Source organism: Bos indicus, chromosome 16 (assembly GCF_029378745.1).
Source record: "Bos indicus isolate NIAB-ARS_2022 breed Sahiwal x Tharparkar chromosome 16, NIAB-ARS_B.indTharparkar_mat_pri_1.0, whole genome shotgun sequence".
Lineage (NCBI taxonomy): Eukaryota > Metazoa > Chordata > Mammalia > Artiodactyla > Bovidae > Bos > Bos indicus.
Window position 1 is genome coordinate 3,074,045 of NC_091775.1, and position 17,534 is coordinate 3,091,578.

General features: G+C 58.7%; 1 protein-coding gene across 4 annotated transcripts in view; it reads left to right on the forward strand.

Annotated features, from left to right (window-relative positions):
- TMCC2 (transmembrane and coiled-coil domain family 2) overlaps positions 1–17,182 on the forward strand; it is a 37,946-nt gene extending 20,764 nt beyond the window's left edge. For 2 of the 4 annotated variants that reach the window (XM_019976872.2, XM_070767808.1), the window contains 3 exons: positions 13,177–14,120; positions 15,460–15,595; positions 15,833–17,182. In XM_019976872.2, coding sequence (XP_019832431.2) covers positions 13,177–14,120; positions 15,460–15,595; positions 15,833–16,144 — 1,392 coding nt within the window. In that variant the 3' untranslated portion in view covers positions 16,145–17,182. Of the gene's footprint in view, positions 1–1,847; positions 4,867–5,585; positions 5,803–13,176; positions 14,121–15,459; positions 15,596–15,832 lie in introns of those variants that run through there. The other 2 variants (XM_070767809.1, XM_070767810.1) reach the window with 2 other exon arrangements.
- Positions 17,183–17,534: the final 352 nt, after the last annotated feature.

A 17,534-nucleotide genomic window follows, 5' to 3' on the forward strand; every position in this document is an offset into this window, starting at 1 on the left:
TTCTTGCTCTTCAAAGGCACAGTTTAGGCTTTCTACCTGTGCTGCAGGGCAGAGGACCCTGAAACGGGAGCAGGGAGGCTGCACACACTGCAGTGCATTCCTTCCAGGCTCCGAGGAACCCAGGGCTCCCCCAAGCTGCAGCGGGGGCTGGGGGCAGGGAGCGAAGTTCCGGGGACAGGAGCCTTCTCTGACCTCCTTCCCTCTCCAGTGACAGGCCCCAGGGTGTGACAGGCGGCGGGCCCGACTGTTCTCTGCCTCCCTACCCCTCCACTGCTGCAGCCCCTATACCCGTGTCCTCCACAGTTTGAGCCTGCTGCGCCTGCGTCTTTCGTCTCTTTGGCCTTCCTTCAGGCCAAAGATTTGGGAAGTGTGCTCGCTGCGTCCTTTTCAGCCTCTTCAGGTGCCCCACCACTGGGACCCCGAGCTGGGCCAATATCCATAATTAGTGAATAATTCAGCGTGCTCCGCAGAAGCTAAACCAGATCCTAGGTGATACTGTAACCAGAAGGCCTCCTTTGGGTGGCCAGAAAGGCGAACCCTGCCCTGGAAAGGAAAGTGCTCTGTAATGTTAACTTCATTATATAAGGTTTCTTCAGTGCCTGAGAAGGCGGCTTCAGACGCAGATATAATCTGGGCACTGTGCCTGTCTGCTGGCTTTGTGGGCACCCCCACTCCATGCCAGCCCTGGCCTTTGACGCGTCCCTTTGAGCCCTCCTGGCACAGGCACTGCGTTGGGGAACACGCTGCAGTTTGCAGACTGCTTTGCTTCCACATACATTTCTCCCTGAATTCCCGTCAGTTCGTGGTAAACTCTGATGCCCTGAGTCAACAGGATGCCCCGAGAGTTCTGTGTTTCAGCCCTCTGCTTCTAGAAAGGGGTCATTCTAAATTTTTCTTGGCAAGTAGGGTGGGGTGGAGGGCGCTCTGCTTCCTCAAAACTCCCGCAAAAGGAGAGGCTGCTTCCTCTCTGGGTCACTTTCTTCCAGGCCTGTCCCCGGTATCGCCTCCCCCAGGGAAGTCGAGCGGCCATAGGAGGCATGGAATCATCCCTTTTTCCTACCTTCCTGGCACCAATTCTGATTTTCCTAAAAGTGACCTTAGGTGTGTGGTCGTCTCCACTGCCCAGCATCTGGCTCGTGACCGTGCCTGAGCAGGACTCTGTAACATGAGTGTCCGTGGCATTAGACAGGCCGGGAGCCTGAGGGCGGAAGAGATGGTCCCCCCTCCCTGGAAGCAGCTGCGAGGCGGCGTGGACTGCGTGCCCAGCAGCAGTCCACCCTGGCCTTCCGGGCCTGCTTTCCCAGCTCGTGTGGCCGAGCCTCTCCACGTGCTCCCAGGAAGTACACCCACGTTGGTTGTTCCAGTTCACCCTGAAGAAGATGCCCGTTTCTCCTGTGTGTTCCTTGGAGGAAGCAGGGCGCCTGGGTGGCTTGAGTTTCTAAGAAAGTGCACTGACTGGCTGGCTGTAAGAGAGTTAGGGGAGGGACCGCTGAGGACTGACCACTTCCTGCCCCTCGTTTCTGAGAGGTGACCCTGGAGCAGCGGCTCGCCTGTTATGGAGGAATCCTAACTGGGAGATTTTCACAGCACATTTGAAGCCTGAAGTTTTTTTTTAAGGCCTCACCTGGTATTTGAAATGACTAAATTTAGCTGCTCTTCAGCATTTGTCTTTGCTCCCAAAGCCTATGACTTCTCAGGTTTCCCACCCTTCAGAATGTGTGTGTGGTGTGTGTTTTTTTCCCCCAAGAGAAAGAAAACTAAGTAGGAAGATTTGAAATAAGGTTTAAAATGTGTGTGTTGGGTGGCGGGGGTGGGGAACCTGAAGAATAATAGTAAGGGCTGCTGCTGCTGCTGCTAAGTCGCTTCAGTCGTGTCCGACTTTGTGCGACCCCGTAGACGGCAGCCCACCAGGCTCCCCCGTCCCTGGGATTCTCCAGGCAAGAACACTGGAGTGGGTTGCCATTTCCTTCTCCAATGCGTGAAAGTGAAAAGTAAAAGTGAAGTTGCTCAGTCCTGTCTGACTCTTAGCAACCCCATGGACTGCAGCCTACCAGGCTCCTCCATCCATGGGATTTTCCAGGCAAGAGTACTGGAGTGGGGTGCCATTGCCTTCTCCAAATAGTAAGGGCAAAGGAAGAAAAAATGGAAGGAAAAAGGGGGCACAGCGTGAAAATGAGAGGAAGAGGAAGCTAAAGGGGACCCAGGGAAAGAGAGGGCTGAGGCCTGCGGGGCGTGCAGAGGAAGGCCGGCCCCTTCCAGGACGATGGGAGCCCATCAGTGGCCTCGGGACTGGGGCTAGTGCGGGCAAGCGGAGAGAGCCAGGCACGCCTGCGAAGGGCCAGCGACTGCCCTGCCCCGCTCAGATGGGGCCCGTCTCTGCCAGGCCAGAGAGGAGGTGGCAGGGTGTCCAGGAGTTGGTGGCAGGTACCCGGGGCACCTCCTCTCTGTGCAAGGACCGATGCTTGGGGCTCCTGTCTTCACAGGGCCTGTTGCTTTAGTGCAACTCTTCCATGTCCGCCTGCCCCTCTCTCAGCTTTGCTCCACGTGTAACTACTTTCTGGCTTTGTCTGTCCCAAGTGCACGCTTCCACGCACCTCCTAGAGTGACTGTGGGGGGGGGGTTGTGTACATACTCGTGTGAAGGGGCCTCAGGACTCCTGTATTTCAGTAAAACGCAAGATGCGTCAGGTATTTTTACTCATGTTCCCCTTTGATCCCCAGTGTAGCCCTGGGAGGTAACAGTCGTATGTACAGTTTTGCAGCTAAGAAAACAGATTCAGCTGCAGAGGCTTCAGGGCTCAGCTCACCCACCCTGTCCTCTGGCTCCTGACACCACCGGTCTCGTCCCTGAGGCTTCTTTCTCCAAGCCTCTGCTTTATGGGTGCTGCCACCTCTTCTTGCTGTTGTGAAGAGGTGCGAACAGGGCTTGTGGAGGGCACAGCAGGAGTGAGTTGGCGGGGTGCGGATTTACATCGGGCCTTCGGACCTGACCCTCGGCCTTGCCACTGAAAGACAGGTCTGCCCCCCAGGGAGCCAGATGTCTTCCTGCAACACATTCCCTCCTGCTGGGACTTTCCAAGCCCCGCTTCCACTTGCTCTCCCAGTGCAGTTGTGGACACTGCGTCTCACCTGTACCGACCTGACCCAGGTCCCATAGCTGGTATGGGACCCCACCGTGTCGTGGTGCCCTGGGCTTCTGCTCCTCACCCCTAGAACAGGAAGCTCTGCATCCTTGACACGTAAGGACAAGAACCGACACTTGAGGAAAAGGGACCTCGCCCGGCTGGCTTGCCTGGCAGACGCCCCTGGCTCCTGTTTGTCTCTTCTCTTGCCCTGAGCTCCGCCCTCCTTTCTCTCGCTCTCCAGTTATTGTGCTGGTGGGTGAGGTGTCCCTGCAGGCAAGCTGAGCCTCCCATCAGGGGGATGCCAGACGCCTACTCAGGATCTTCCTGGTGGTGCAGTGAGGCCTGGAAGGGACTTCTTCCTGGTGTTTCTGAGCCTTTCTGACACCAGCAGCCGGGAGTGAGATTGCACAGTGTCGTGAGAGCCCCATTGCTCAGCTGACTCAGCCCCCTCCTCGCCTCTGGGCTCCTGCCTTCTTTTTCCCTCCCACTGTTACGCTTGTAAGGAAAGGCTACAAAGACTAGCTTGGCAGAGCCTAGAAAGGAGGCGGGCCGAGGAGGGACGTCTTGACTGAGAAGTCCAGGCTGCCTCCGGGACTACCTCGGACAGACTGCAGTAGATGGCATGCCTTCCATCTCTGCTCAGTGGGGTAGGTTAGGTGGTCCTTATACACACGTCTTATGCTAGGCACAGTGAAGGGCCAGATATAGTTAAGATCTGACCCCTGCTTGTCTCAGAGCATTACGACTCATTTATGCAAGAGGAGCAGCGCACAGTGCCCAAAGAAAGAAAGAGGGTTGTGTCCGACTCTGCGACCCCATGGACTGTAACCCGCCAGGCCCCTCTCTCCATGGGATTCTCCAGGCAACAGTACTGGAGTGGGCTGCCATTTCCTTCTCCAGAGGATCTTCCTGATCCAGGGATTGAACCTGGGTGTCCCACACTGCAGGCTTTACTGTCTGAGCCACCAGAGAAGCATGAAGTGAAAATCGAGTGCCGTAGGCGGGAGGTCATTTACAGATGAGGGGAGCTGCTGAAGGTGTTCCTGACCCCGTGTGTCCCTGATGCACATGCTTGGAAAAAAAAGTAAAGTGTTAGTTGCTCAGTTGTGTCCAACTGTTTGCAACCCCATGGACTGTAGCCCACCAGGCTTCTCTGTCTATGGGATCCTCCGGGCAAGAACACTGGAGTGGGTTGCCATGCCCTCCTCGAGGGGACCTTCCAGACCCAGGGATCGAACCTGGGTCTCCCACTTAAGCTGGCCCCCAAACTGGGACCTGTGTGCTGTGCCCTCGCTGGGCTCCTGTCCTCGCGGACCCCAGGTCATCGCCACCACAAATGTTTGTAAGGTTTCCCCCAGCCCGGGGTGTGGGGACTCATGCTCTTGGTGTTTTTGGCTGAGGGCCCTGGCATTGGGGCCTGGAGATAGCACTGGGCCCTTATCTGGGTGCACCTTCTTGAACCGGGGACCGCCCCGTCAGCATGATCCATGCCGATCCTTCATATTTAAGCCCCAAGTCTTTCGTCAGCCCCCAGTGGGCACAGAATCTGCGTCATCTCTGACTGGTGATCCTGCTGTTGGAGGCTGTCCTTGGACCCAGCAGACCCTGCACCCCGCCGGCCACCCCGTGCCCTCCTCACGGCGTGCGCGCCCCACCTGTGGATCTCTGGCCCCCTCTGCTGGCCGCTTGCTGGATTTCCTGCTGGGACTGGCAAGATGAAGTCCAAGGAAGAGGAGAAGGCTGTGAGTTTGCCATCCATCTTTTTATCTTGGGTGCTTTTGCTGGGGGGGTGCGGTGAGGAATGGGAAGCGGAATCCAGTGGTGTCCAGCGCAGAAAGTAGATGTCTAGAACCTCAGAGAAGAGAAAGTCAGACAGCCACTTGATTAGGAAGGATGTCTGGGGAGTGAGGGTGCCTTCAGCTGTGGGCAGGGCCACAGGGAGAGGTGCAGAGGACCTCAGGCTGACCCGGCCATGTTGGGATCTGTCAGGGAGTCCCTTCCAGGCTCCAGCCTTTATGGCTTTGAAGAGCTTGCCTCCATCCCGGAAGCCTGGCTAGGAGGTGCACTTCTGTTCTGAGGCTGATGAAGAGAATCAGTGGTGCCGTGCCTGTTTGTCAGGGCTTTCTGAGGGCGAGAAGCGTCTGCACCCATGAGAGGGTCTCTCTCCCATGAGAGGTGGGAGAGGCTGAGCATGCGTCTGGGCGGGTGAAAGATGCAGGAACCGCGTCACCACATGCTCGTGTAACCTGCCTCCAGGCAGGAGTTGCTGTGGGTCACACCCAGATGTCCTCCTGCACGTTGGACTCAGAGTGGCAACAGCTGGCCTCGGGACGGGCGGTGTGGAGGGGGCCCCTCATCAGAGCTCAGTGCCCCCGCTCTGCTCTGTGATCTCCCTTCCTCCTCCCAGATGGGAAGGAGCAGCCATGAGCCCCAGGGCGGGGGGGATGTCCCTGAGCAATCCATCCCTAATCCCCAGGCCTGGCCTCAGACTGGAGATGGCGGGTGCAGAGCCCGGGAGCTCCGGGACACCTGCTCGCAGAGCCCGGCTTCCCTTGGCCAGCCCAGCGCTGCCCCGGGACTGTGACCCTGGGGGCCTGGCACTGCCTGCGGAAGGCTGGGCCCTCAGAGCCCCTGGCACCCCGTCGCCAGCCCGGCTGTGGGAAGCAATGCCCACGCAGGTGAGGCCCTGGCAGGGGCAGGGGCAGGAGAGACGCAGTTTGTCAGATGAGTCGGGTTCCCCACATTCTCTCGGGGTACAGCCCCTTTCCTCTAGTGTCTGTGTGAGAAAGATGGGAGGGGGACAAGGCTGACCAGCAGGCCTCAACGCTTGGGCCGCTGGACGCTGGAAGGCCCCTGGGGTTGGGGGAGGGGACTCTGGCACAGAGCCCTGCAGAAACCAGCAGCGTGTGTTACTCCGCTCAGGCCACAGGAGCCGCCGTGAAATTAGGCGGAAGGGGTGAGCAGGCAGAGGGGATCGCAGGCCGCCTGCTGGACAGAAGGCCATTGTGCTCAGCAGTGCTGAAAGGAGGCCGCTAAGCTGAGGGTGTGGTTCCGACCAGAGCCGGGGGTGGGCCTCAAGGAAAGGACTGGCATCCCATGGCTGGGTGAGAGCCGTGACATTCTGCCAGGCAGAGTTGCCCCTAGGACCAGGGTGGGCAGACGCCCGTGGGCTGCTGGGGAAGGCTGATCAAAGCCTCAATGCCTGCTGCCTGGAGGCCATGGGCACTGCATGGAACGGGGAGGCAGTGAGTCTCCCCGTCTGTGTGGACTTGGCCCTGCAGTCCCTGGCGGCAGGGTAAAGCTCCTGGTTAATCCGCTGAGGGCGGGGTGTCAGGAGGATGGGGCACTGCATCGGGAGCCAGCCCCCCTCGGCGTGCACCCTCGAATCCCTGGGGCCTCACTGCAGGAGCTTTTCATCCTCCTCTTCTCCAGACCCAGGTGCGTGTGTGCGCTCCTCCTCGTGTGCCCGTTTATCGAAACACTGGCCTCCCTGCCCGTGGGAGTGGAGCCGCTTCGGCTCCCAGGCACCAGCGGAAGGTGGTTCCCTCCCCTCCTCGCTCTTGCCTTCCCGGCCCTCCCCCACTGGCTTGGGCTGGCGGTCATTATGCTCCAGAGCTGGGGTGAGTGGCCTCACACGCCTGCCTGTCCCTAGCAGCAGGAGAAAGCCCGCAGGCCACGCTTGCTGATCCTGGAGAACGGGCCAGCCGCCGACTCAGGGCCCAGGGTTGGCGTCCTCCTCCCAGCCCGTTCTGGCCCGAGCGTCAGGTTGGGATGGGAGACGTCAGGTTGCCTCCCTCCCAGCTTCATCACAGGGGCACCTGCCTGTTTGGGCAGAGGGGTGTTAGCCAGCCATGACTGCCCCTCTCCACCCCAGCCTGACTCCCCTCCCTTTCCCTCGGGGAGCCAGTGGAAGAGGAATCCGCGTGCTCTACCGAGAAAGGTGCTCAGATCACAGTCACGGGGCCAGAAGTCAGCAGATGGAGGCATCTCTGCTGAGTCACCCTGGCCCACAGCCCCGTTACCCTTGCCTGCGGGGCTGTTGGCCTCTGCTGCCCAGGCCTTGCCCAGAGGTGGTACCCTGCGTGGGCTCAGTCCGCCTGGCCAGACCCACGGACAAGATGCGATGGACGCATGACTCCATTGCTCTCCACCCTGGAAGGGGACCACAGGCCACCTGGCCCAGGATGTCGGGGCCACCCTGACCTACTAAAGGGAAGCAGAGGAGCCCCAATGCTTTTCCCCCCTTTTTTTCCCTAAAAGAGACCTTAGCATTGGCTTTTCGATTCCTGAACAGGGAGCTAGAACAGGAAGGCCCCAACTTCTGTGTCAGCCTGCTCTGGGGACCCCTTTGTAAGCCGGGAGCACTCTGTAAATGTAGGCAGGGCTGTTGTCCCCAGAGAAGGGGCGTCGCAGCGGGGAGCTCTGTGCTGCCCTGGGAACCTGGGAGCGCAGGTGTGGAGCACGCACGCCTTGCAGGTGTGACTGCGTATGTGGTCCATCCTGAAGAATGTTCATGATGTACTGTTGCTGGGGAAACCGACCCCTGACACGCTAGTGCCCTTTCTCTCTGCACGGACGGGCTTCATGAGAGCCTCAGAGACCCAGGCTGCTGGGCTAGCGTGTGGGAGGAAGACCCGTGTCCAGTGGGGTTAACCCGAGGACGTGAGCTCAGGCCCCGGAGGAGCTGGGGGTCTTGGGAGGCCCCGGGGATCCTGGGCCGGGAGCCCTGTAATCTGGCGGAGCGCCTGATCTGGCTTCACTGGGTGCTGCTGGAAGGGGGCAGGGAGGAGAGTCTGAGGCGCTGTGAAGCCTTGTATGAGGGTGCTGTCGGGGGTGTGTGGAGGGGTCTCACCAGAGCAAGGGGACGAGTGGGGAGAGTTGTATCCCAGACGCAGGCAGTGCCCCCACTTTGGCTCTTCCAGAATGTTCATCAGCAGTTCTGGGACCTTGGTGTCTGTGGCCTCAGCCCTGGCTGTTGGTCACCCTGAGCAGGGAGCACCACTGCCTGCTGGTAGCCTCCTGGCCGCCTTGTGTGGATAGGGGTCATGGAAGAAGCAGGCTCACCCTCTATGGTTCACCTCTTCTTAGAACTTTCCCCGTACCCGACGGCGCTCAGGGATTCATCGTGGGGCCAGGTACCTGCAGAGCGTCCGGCCTCTTAGATGGGACAGTGGGGAGAGGAGGCCTTGGTGCTGGTGGCTGGACCTGGACAGAGGGCTGGGGCCCGTGTAGCCCACCCAGCGCCGTGCTCCGGGGCCGGTGGGCCCTGGGAGTTTTCTCCTGCTAGCGACCTGGAGCTCGGTGATCTGGATTGCTCCTCTTTTGAGGGAGTTAGAGCTTCTGCCATGTTCAGAATGTGGCTGTAAGAGGAAGGAGCCTGACGCCCTCCTGCCACCCGCTCTGTAACAGGACATGGGCTGGACCTGCAGCGCAGGCCGGCAGGCTAGGACCAGGCCTCGCACACCCAGGCTGTGCCGCCCCGTCCCCTCTGTCCAGCGCCAGAGCCCTTTCATCATCCCCAGAGGAATCCCGGACCCGTTAAGCGGCCGCTCCCCATTTCTCCCTTCCCCAGCCCCTGGCAGCCGTTGATCCGCCTTCTGTCATGAAGAGTTTAACTATTCTGGACATTTCATATAAAAGGAATATGACCCTTAGTGCCTATTTCCTTTTACTTGGTGTTCTTGAGGTTCATCCGTGGTGTGGCGTATGTCAGTCCTTCTTCATTCTTTGTACAATCAAGTGATATTCCATGGTGTGACTGTACGAGTTTTGCTTACCAGTGATCAGTGGACGTTTGACTTGTGTCCACCAGCCTCTGGCTATGGTAAACAGTGCTTCTGGGAACCCATGTGCACCAGTGTGTGTTTAAATACCCACCTTCAATTCCTTGCGGGTGTAGCTAGGAGTGGAGTTGCTGGGTCATATGATAAGTCTGTGTTTAACTTTTTGAGGAACCTCCAAACTGTGTTCCACAGTGGATGCACCACTTTGCATTCCTACCAGCATGGTACGAAGGTTCTGATTTCCCCATATCCTCGGCAAGCCTGGTTATCTCCCTTTTTAAACTGCAGCTGTCCTGGCGGCTGTGTGTTGTCAGTTGCCTGCGGCTTGTCTCTGTGCCCCAAGGCTGTACCCCAGCCATTGTCCTCACAGTCTCGTTTCATTCCCCTGACAATCTGTCGATGTGGGTAGAATTACCCCTTCTTTTCCTAGACGAGAAAGCTGAGTCCCAGGAAAGTTAATGACATATCCGAAGGCAAACCGCTGGTGGGGGACAGAGCCAGCGCTCTAAGCCGGTGTCCGCTTGCATTCTTTGTGCCCTTTCTAGTGGCCTGAGTGGGTCCTGCATCCTGTCTCGTTGCCATTCTTCTTCATTTTTTGTGGGCAAATCTCATTCTCCTCCGGGGCTGCTTGTTGCAGCCCTCTTAACAGCTTTCTCATCTTTTCCTCCTAACGCTCTAATTTTCCTTCCTTTGTTAAACCATAATCCTTCTCTGAGCCTCTGCCCGTCTGTCTGCAGCCTCCTTGGCTCTCTTTCCCTGGGGACCCTGTTTTTCTTTAGTCCTAAAAGGGTGTTGCGGCTTGGGGGACGTGAGGGAGTGGAGAACTTCCTACTTGCCTCCCTCGGGGGAGACAGAGGAAGAAAGTGGGGTGTTCTGTAACCTGAGGTGACCAGAGGCTGCAGGCATTGTAGACCTCAGTGGAGGGGCAGGAGGGAGCTGGGGCCCTGCTGCAGGACCCCCAGGCTTGAGTCTGAGCCCCACAGCAGAGAAGAGGGCCGGCTGGTGAGGAGGAGCTCACCACCAAGCCCTGCTGGTTTCCTGGAGTGTCTGTCCTCTCATTCACGGGGATTTCACAGCCAATTTCAACTCTGCTTTTCTACTTGTAAGCTAGACAGCCGCCAGATCGAGGGGTAAAAGGCTCAGAGCTGCCAGGCTGGAGCCAGGACAGGCAGGGAATTTGCCGTCTTACACTCCCTTGTAATCCCAAGAACTTCTGCTTTTCGCAGGCTTTTTGAGTCCTTGTCTCATTAGGTCTTCCCACACTCCTCCAGTGGGTGGATTGACGCGCTCCTCTTTATAAAGACAAGCCCAGGGCCCAGCTGAGCACCAGCCAGAGAGGCAGCCAGATCACAATCGTTTCTGGCTGTTCTTTCTCCTGTGAAGAGAGCGGAAGAGAGAAAAAGTGTTGAGTCTCTTTGGAAAGCACCTTTGGAAAGTGGCCTTATAAAGGGGTCAAGTTCTTTAACACATTCTTGACCAGAGACGTATGAATACATCTTTGGCTGTTGTTCAGTCGCTACATCGTGTCCAACTCTTTGCGATCCCATGGACTGCAGCACACCAGGCTTCCCTGTCCTTCACTGTCTCCCAGAAATTTTCTCAAACTCATGTCCATTGAGACAGTGATGCCATCCAACCATCTCATCCTCTGTTGTCCCCTTCTCCTCCTGGCCTGAATCTTTCCCAGCATCAGGGTCTTTTCTAATGAGTCGGCTCTTCATGTCAGGCGGCCAAAGTAGTGGAGTTTCAGCTTCAGCATCAGTCCTTCCAATGAATATTCAGAACTGATTTCCTTTAGGATTAACTGGTTGGATCTCCTTGCAGTCCAAGGGATTCTCAAGAATCTTCTCTAACACCACAGTTCAAAAGCATCAATTCTTTGGCACTCAGCCTTCTTTAGGGTCCAGCTCTCACATCAATACATGACCACTGGAAAAACCATAGCTTTGCCTGTGCTGTCTTCCCTGGTGGCTCAGGTGGTAAAGAATCTGCCTGCGATATAGGAGACCTGGGTTTGATCCCTGGGTCAGGAAGATCCCCTGGAGAAGGGGATCGCTACCCTCTCCAGTATTCTTGCCTGAAGAATTCCATGGACAGAGGAGCCTGGCAGGCTACAGTCCATGGGGTTGCAAAGAGTTGGACACAACTGCGTGACTAACACTTTCAACATCTTTTTTACCTGAATGTTATTGACCAGAGAGGTTTCAATATCACTGTGCAGCAAATTGCCAGGCACAGGCATTAGTTTCTGCAAAAATCCCCCAATCAATAACGAGTTAGTATTAAAACTTGTGTTGCATGTAGAATTTAATTTTGTCTCATAGTTTCAATGATGAGTGAGTTTTTTGGTATCATCTTTTAAATAATTTAACTTCATTTCCTCTACCACACAAAGTTGTGCTGCCAGACCCAGCCAGCACAGATGAGTACCTCTGTGTGCCCACACTATGCCAAGTGCCCTTGGACATCACGTGGCATGCCCCTCACCAGAGGCCTGAGAAGAGATACGAGTGTCCCCATTTTACAGGGGGGAAGACCGAGGATCAGGAAAGTCCAGAGGCTGGCTGTTTGCCATCACTGTAGGGAACAGCACAGGTGGAAGGAGTTTAACTGCAGGATGCTGTCTGAAGTCCGTGTGATGCAGTGAGTGGTCCTTGGGATCAGTGTGGGCTCGTCTGGTGTACAAAGTCATGAAGATACCAGCACCTGGCAGAGGGCATGGGGACACGAGGAAAGTCCCGACTTTAGGAGGGATGGGAAGGGATGGTATTGTTCCCAGCATCCCCAGTGGTACCATGACCTGGAAAGGCTGGAGAGGAAGCCCACAGGGGAGCCACCCTCCCCTGGCTCCTGAGTTTGGCAGGGCTGTTGTTTTGCATGGTGTTTTCCAATAACTTTGTACCTTGCGAGAAATGGAGCCCAGTGACTTCTGCCTGTAATTGGCACGGGCTGCTTCCGTTGCGTGAGCTGAAGGGGCCGCTTTGTCTGTGTTTAACCCCTTCCCCCACGTATACCTCATCCTGCCCCCACCACAACATTCGCATAGAGAGCGAACGACCTGACCCGGCCGCCGTCCTGGGGTGTGCTGTGTGTAAAAATACATGGGGTTGAGCCATTTCCTGCTGCTTCCGTTGCTGCATGGTGATAAGACACTTGGGGACTCGGCTGTGGACCGAGGTCCTGCAGCAGGCCGAGGGGGGTCCGGCCCTGGAGAGTGGGGCTCCAGGCCTGCCTGTTTCCCTCCAGCCTGTCTCCCCCTCGCCCATCCTCTGTGCCCCTTCCTGCCCCTTGCTCCACCTCCCCATCTTGTCTCCGTCTCTGGGCTCCTCTCTTTGTGCTGCCCTGATGCACCCAGGGAGCCCGCCTGCCGGAGAGGAAAAGGCACTGTCCGCTCCCTGCTGCCCAATCAGCTCCTTCCACGCTGGGCGGCAGGTGTCCCCAGGCCCCTCGCCTGGGCCCCGCGTCCCTCGCCCTGTGGGTGCCTTCTGGGACCCGAGCCCCCTGAGACCCCACTGGCAGGCAGGGGGGTGTGCTCCTCGTCTGCTCCTGCGGGACAGGGCGGGCCCAGGCGCCCCCGCCACCATGAAGCGCAAGAGGCTGCTGACGACTCCAGGGAGCAGCAAGGTAAGGGCAGAACGGGGAGAGGTGTCCGCAGAGCTGGGCGGCCTGCTGAGCCACACCCGGGAAGCCCACATGGGAAAGTGGGGGTGCTTCCCAAGTGAGGCTCCGGTCAGCCTGAGAGGGAGGCCTGCTCGGGGCCCGAGTGAGGCTCCGGTCAGCCTGAGAGGGAGGCCTGCTCCAGGCAGGAGCCTTGTGGACACTTGAGTCCAGAGGAACGGTGTGTCTGCTCCTTGAGAAATAACCTGGAATAACGGTGAAGCCTCAGGCCTGCTTGGTCCATGTGATGGGGCAGCAAGAATCCTGGGCTGCTGGTTCTGTCTTCCTGTAGCTGTTTATCCCCAGCCAACTTGCTTGAACTCTCTGCGCCAAAGGAGGCGCAGGTCTGCCTAACTGCATGGCAGGGACATTGTAGGGATCAGGCAGGGGGCAGGTGTGCACGCCCTTCATAAATGACAGCGGGAGGGGATTCTGTTGTCACTGCTGGGACTCTCTTGGACTCCTTCCTTAAAAATTTCCTATTCCTCCTGCGTCCATTTTCCAGAGAGTGAAACCAAGTCCAGAGGCTCCGGGGACCCAGGAGAGCCTCCTGTGGGCCCCCCTTCCCTCGGTTTCCTGATGGACTGCAGCTTCCTTTGCCTTCCTCCCCAGGTCGACAAGGGGGACTTCCTGGCCCTGAACCTTGCCGGCGGCCCTGGCCATGGTGACACCGATGGCCCCATCAGCTTGGACGTGCCAGACGGGGCCCCGGACCCCCAGCGGACCAAGGCGGCCATCGAGCACCTGCACCAGAAGATCCTGAAGATCACGGAGCAGATCAAGATTGAGCAGGAGGCGCGGGACGACAACGTGGCGGAGTACCTGAAGCTGGCCAACAACGCCGACAAGCAGCAGGCGTCTCGCATCAAGCAGGTGTTCGAGAAGAAGAACCAGAAGTCGGCGCAGACCATCGCCCAGCTGCACAAGAAGCTGGAGCACTACCGCCGGCGCCTGAGGGAGATCGAGCAGAACGGGCCGTCGCGGCAGCCCAAGGACGTGCTGCGGGACATGCAGCAGGGCCTCAAGGACGTGGGCGCCAACGTGCGCGCGGGCATCAGCGGCTTCGGGGGTGGCGTGGTGGAGGGCGTCAAGGGCAGCCTCTCGGGCCTCTCGCAGGCTACGCACTCCGCCGTGGTATCCAAGCCCCGGGAGTTCGCCAGCCTCATCCGGAACAAGTTCGGCAGCGCCGACAACATCGCGCACCTGAAGGACCCCCTGGACGACGGGCCGCCCGAGGAGGCGGCCCGGGCGCTGAGCGGCAGCGCCACGCTCGTGTCCAGCCCCAAGTACGCCAGCGACGACGAGTGCTCCAGCGCCAGCGCCAGCTCAGCGGGTGCGGGCAGCAACTCTGGGGCTGGGCCCGCCGCCGCCGCGCCGGGGAGCCCCAAATCCGGCCAGCTGTACGGGGCCCCTGGCAACGTGGACGCTGTGCTGGAAGAGCTGCGGGAGATCAAGGAGGGCCAGTCACACCTAGAGGACTCAATGGAGGACCTGAAGGCGCAGCTGCAGAGGGACTACACCTACATGACCCAGTGCCTGCAGGAGGAGCGCTACAGGTGGGTGCGCCGCCCCGCCCCGCCCCGCCCCGCCTGTGAGAGGGGCCGAATTTCAGGTTCGGTGGTGGAAGCAGACGCAGCATCTCCCAGAGCCCTGGGCTGCTGGAAGGGGCCAGGAGGAGGCCCCCGAGGAGCCTTCCACCCGCTTCCAGGGCGATTGGAAGATAGGATGACGGGGCCTCTGGAAGAAGCGTTGTGGCATCCCTACTTGATTACATGGTGGTTGTACAAAAGGGGAAACCGAGGCAGGGGCCAGCTTCTTATCTGGAGAGACTCTGGCTAAGAGCACTGACCCCAGAGCCAGGTTCCCTGGGTTTGGATCCCAGCTCTACTCTTCCACTCTTTACCTTGGACAAAGTACTTGCTGTCTGCACCTGGGGTCCTCCTCTGTGAAGTGGGAATAACGCGAATCCCAGCTCACAGGGTTTGTGAGGACGGCGCCCTGTGCAGGTGTCCGGTGCGGTCCGGTCCGTGTGAACATCAGGCCAGAGCTCCCGAGCCAGCCTGGGGTCAGCTGGAGCCCCCACCCCCTCCCTCTGCTGGCTCTGCTTTTGTTCCTTGGGATCCTTGGAGAGTTGCTCTTTAGATAGCACTTTTCCTCCTTGACATATTTGAAGAAGGTTTGGAAAATGGGGGGAGAAACCTGCCTGAAAACTCAGTGCCCCCACGTAACAGTCGTCCTCTGATATCTGTGCCTTTGGGACAGGGACTGTGCGTCTGTGTCCCTGTCCCCAGGGGAGCACCTTAGCCCAGGCCCAGGGCCCAGGCTGTGGGCAGTCAGGCCCCGACCCCCTCCCGTGACCTCCGTGCTCTCAGGCGGTCCCCAGCGCCTCTGGCCTCAGTCTTCTCGTCTGTAACGTGCAGATGGCGCTAGTCCTTATCCGAAGATTTGTGAGGAGGACCCCAGGAGGCAATGTGGATAAAGTGCCTACCACAGAGCCCACCTCTAAGAAGGGCTGTGTGTATACATGTGTGTGCTAAGTCACTTCAGTTGTGCCCAACTCTGCGACCTTACGGGGTACCAGGCTCCTCTGTCCATGGGATTCTCCAGGCAAGAGTACAGGAGTAGGTTGCCATTTCCTTCTCCAGGGGATCTTCCCGACCCAGGGGTTGAACCCACGTCTCTTATGTCTCCCGCACCGGCAGGCGGGTTCTTTACCACTAGCGCCGCCTGGGAAGCCTGCTGTGTACATAGTCGCTTTCTTGTTGCTGTTAAAATCGGACAGGGCTGGACACACGGGGTGGACTGAGTCATTGTTGAGAATGAGTGACCTTGACCCTGGGGAGGAGCTGGGAGACGGGGAGCCAGGGCTGGTGTCATGTGTTTTCCCTCCTGCAGGTACGAGCGGCTGGAGGAACAGCTCAACGACCTGACCGAACTTCACCAGAACGAGATGACCAACCTGAAGCAGGAGCTGGCCAGCATGGAGGAGAAAGTGGCCTACCAGTCCTACGAGAGGGCCCGGGACATCCAGGTACTATGGCCCCGAGAGGAAGCTGGGAGTGGGCTGCTTCCGCCCCTTCCCCTTAATCAAGACTTCCACTTCCCCTCAGCCTCTCCAAATAGTAAGCATTAAAGGACCAGGGCCCCTAGCTGCAGCTGACCACCCTCCGGAGGGGTGCGCCCTGAGCATTGTCACCTCCCGAGGGGCAGGTGGGGTTCGGACCGGAGGTCTCCCCATCCTAAGCTCACCCACCCTGTGCCCCTGCAGGAGGCCGTGGAGTCCTGCCTGACCCGGGTCACCAAGCTGGAGCTCCAGCAGCAGCAGCAGCAGGTGGTGCAGCTGGAGGGCGTGGAGAACGCCAACGCGCGGGCCCTGCTGGGCAAGTTCATCAACGTGATCCTGGCGCTCATGGCCGTGCTGCTGGTCTTCGTGTCCACCGTCGCCAGCTTCATCACACCGCTCATGAAGACCCGCCTGCGCGTCTCCAGTACCGCCCTCCTGGCCCTCGTCCTCCTTCTGCTCTGGAAGCACTGGGACTCCCTCACCTACCTCCTAGAGCACGTGCTGCTGCCCAGCTGAGGGCCCCGTGCTCCCCCCAGCTCCCCACTGGCCCCTGCTGCTCCAGGGGGGACCCTGGGGCTCCTGAGTCTGTGGGGCGTCTTCACGTGTCCAGTTTGACCTCCTGCCCAAACTGTCTGTCCTGGCGACTTCTGCCCCCTTCTCTGTGTGTGCTTCTTCTGTCTGATGCCTTTTCCTTGTTGGGCTGAAGGGAGCGTTGAGTGTAGCTCCCGCAGGAGGTTGGGGAGATGCCTGTGGCCACGCGGAGCTAAGGACCCGGATGGACTGTTTACAGTCACAGCAGAACTTCTCCCAGCAGACGCCTGGGGTCAGGAAGGCTGAAGAGAGCTTTCCTGGTGGGGAGCCCACGCTGGAGACAGCTCTAGCCCCGGCTCGTGGAGATGGTCGGGATGAAGGCAGGAGCACGGGTGGCCTCCCTGGCCCAGGAGGCTCCCCAGCTCACCCCTCCGTCCTCCAGAGCTGGGTCCTGGGTGGGGCCCTTCTGGGATCTGAGGATGCCGGCTCTGTAGGCCGGGTGGGTGCGGCTTTGTGATGGTGTTTTCCCTCTTCTCTCTTTCTGCTGGTCACTGGATCTGCTCTTCAGGGAAGACGCCCCCGGGGGCCCCAAGCCTCAGCCCACACTCTTAGGGCTTTATTTATTTATTTATTTGTTCCTTGGCACCTTGTCCTGAGCTCCAGGGAGAGGTCCCCTGCCCGCCTCCTGGGTGCCCTCTCTGAAGCCAGGGCCGCGTCTTGGCCGTCGGCACTTCCGTCGATTTAGCTCTGGGTGGTCCTGGCTGGGGTGGGGCTGGCCTCTTTTATACGTGTTTATTTTCTATGTGTGTCCTCGCGTGGGGGAGGTCGTTGTGGCTGTATTTTTTAAGGCTCTGGAGTGTTGTGTGTGGTTTCTCTCCACATCCCAGTCTCCCCAGGGGCACTTCTGAGAAGAGAGGGGATCTCTCACCAGAGGAGCGAGAACCTCCTGGGAACAGGGGAGGGGAGTGCCTGCCAGTTGCTGTGGACCTTCCCGAGAAATAAATCCTCCAGATTTTCAAACCACCCTGTCTAGTGTTGATCGATTAGGCTGTTTCCATGGAAACCACCGAGTTGCTCCCAACATTCCAGCATTCTGGGTAACACAGACTAGGCCTCACCTGTGGGCCCGAGACCTTCTTCCTTCCTCTCAGATCTGACGTCGGACAGATCCAGCCTTCCCGTTTGCTTTCTGCAGCTGAAGCGCTGGCCTTGGTGATAGGCGGGTGAGATGATGCCCACCCTGTCTGGCCCCCATTGCTTTCTAGGAGGAGGGGAATCAGAGAGAAGCCTCTGGAGGCCCGGAGGACAGCAGTCATGCCCAGGCATGGCCACAAGAGGGCAGCGGTGTCCTTACTCAGCACTTCCTTGGGTTTCA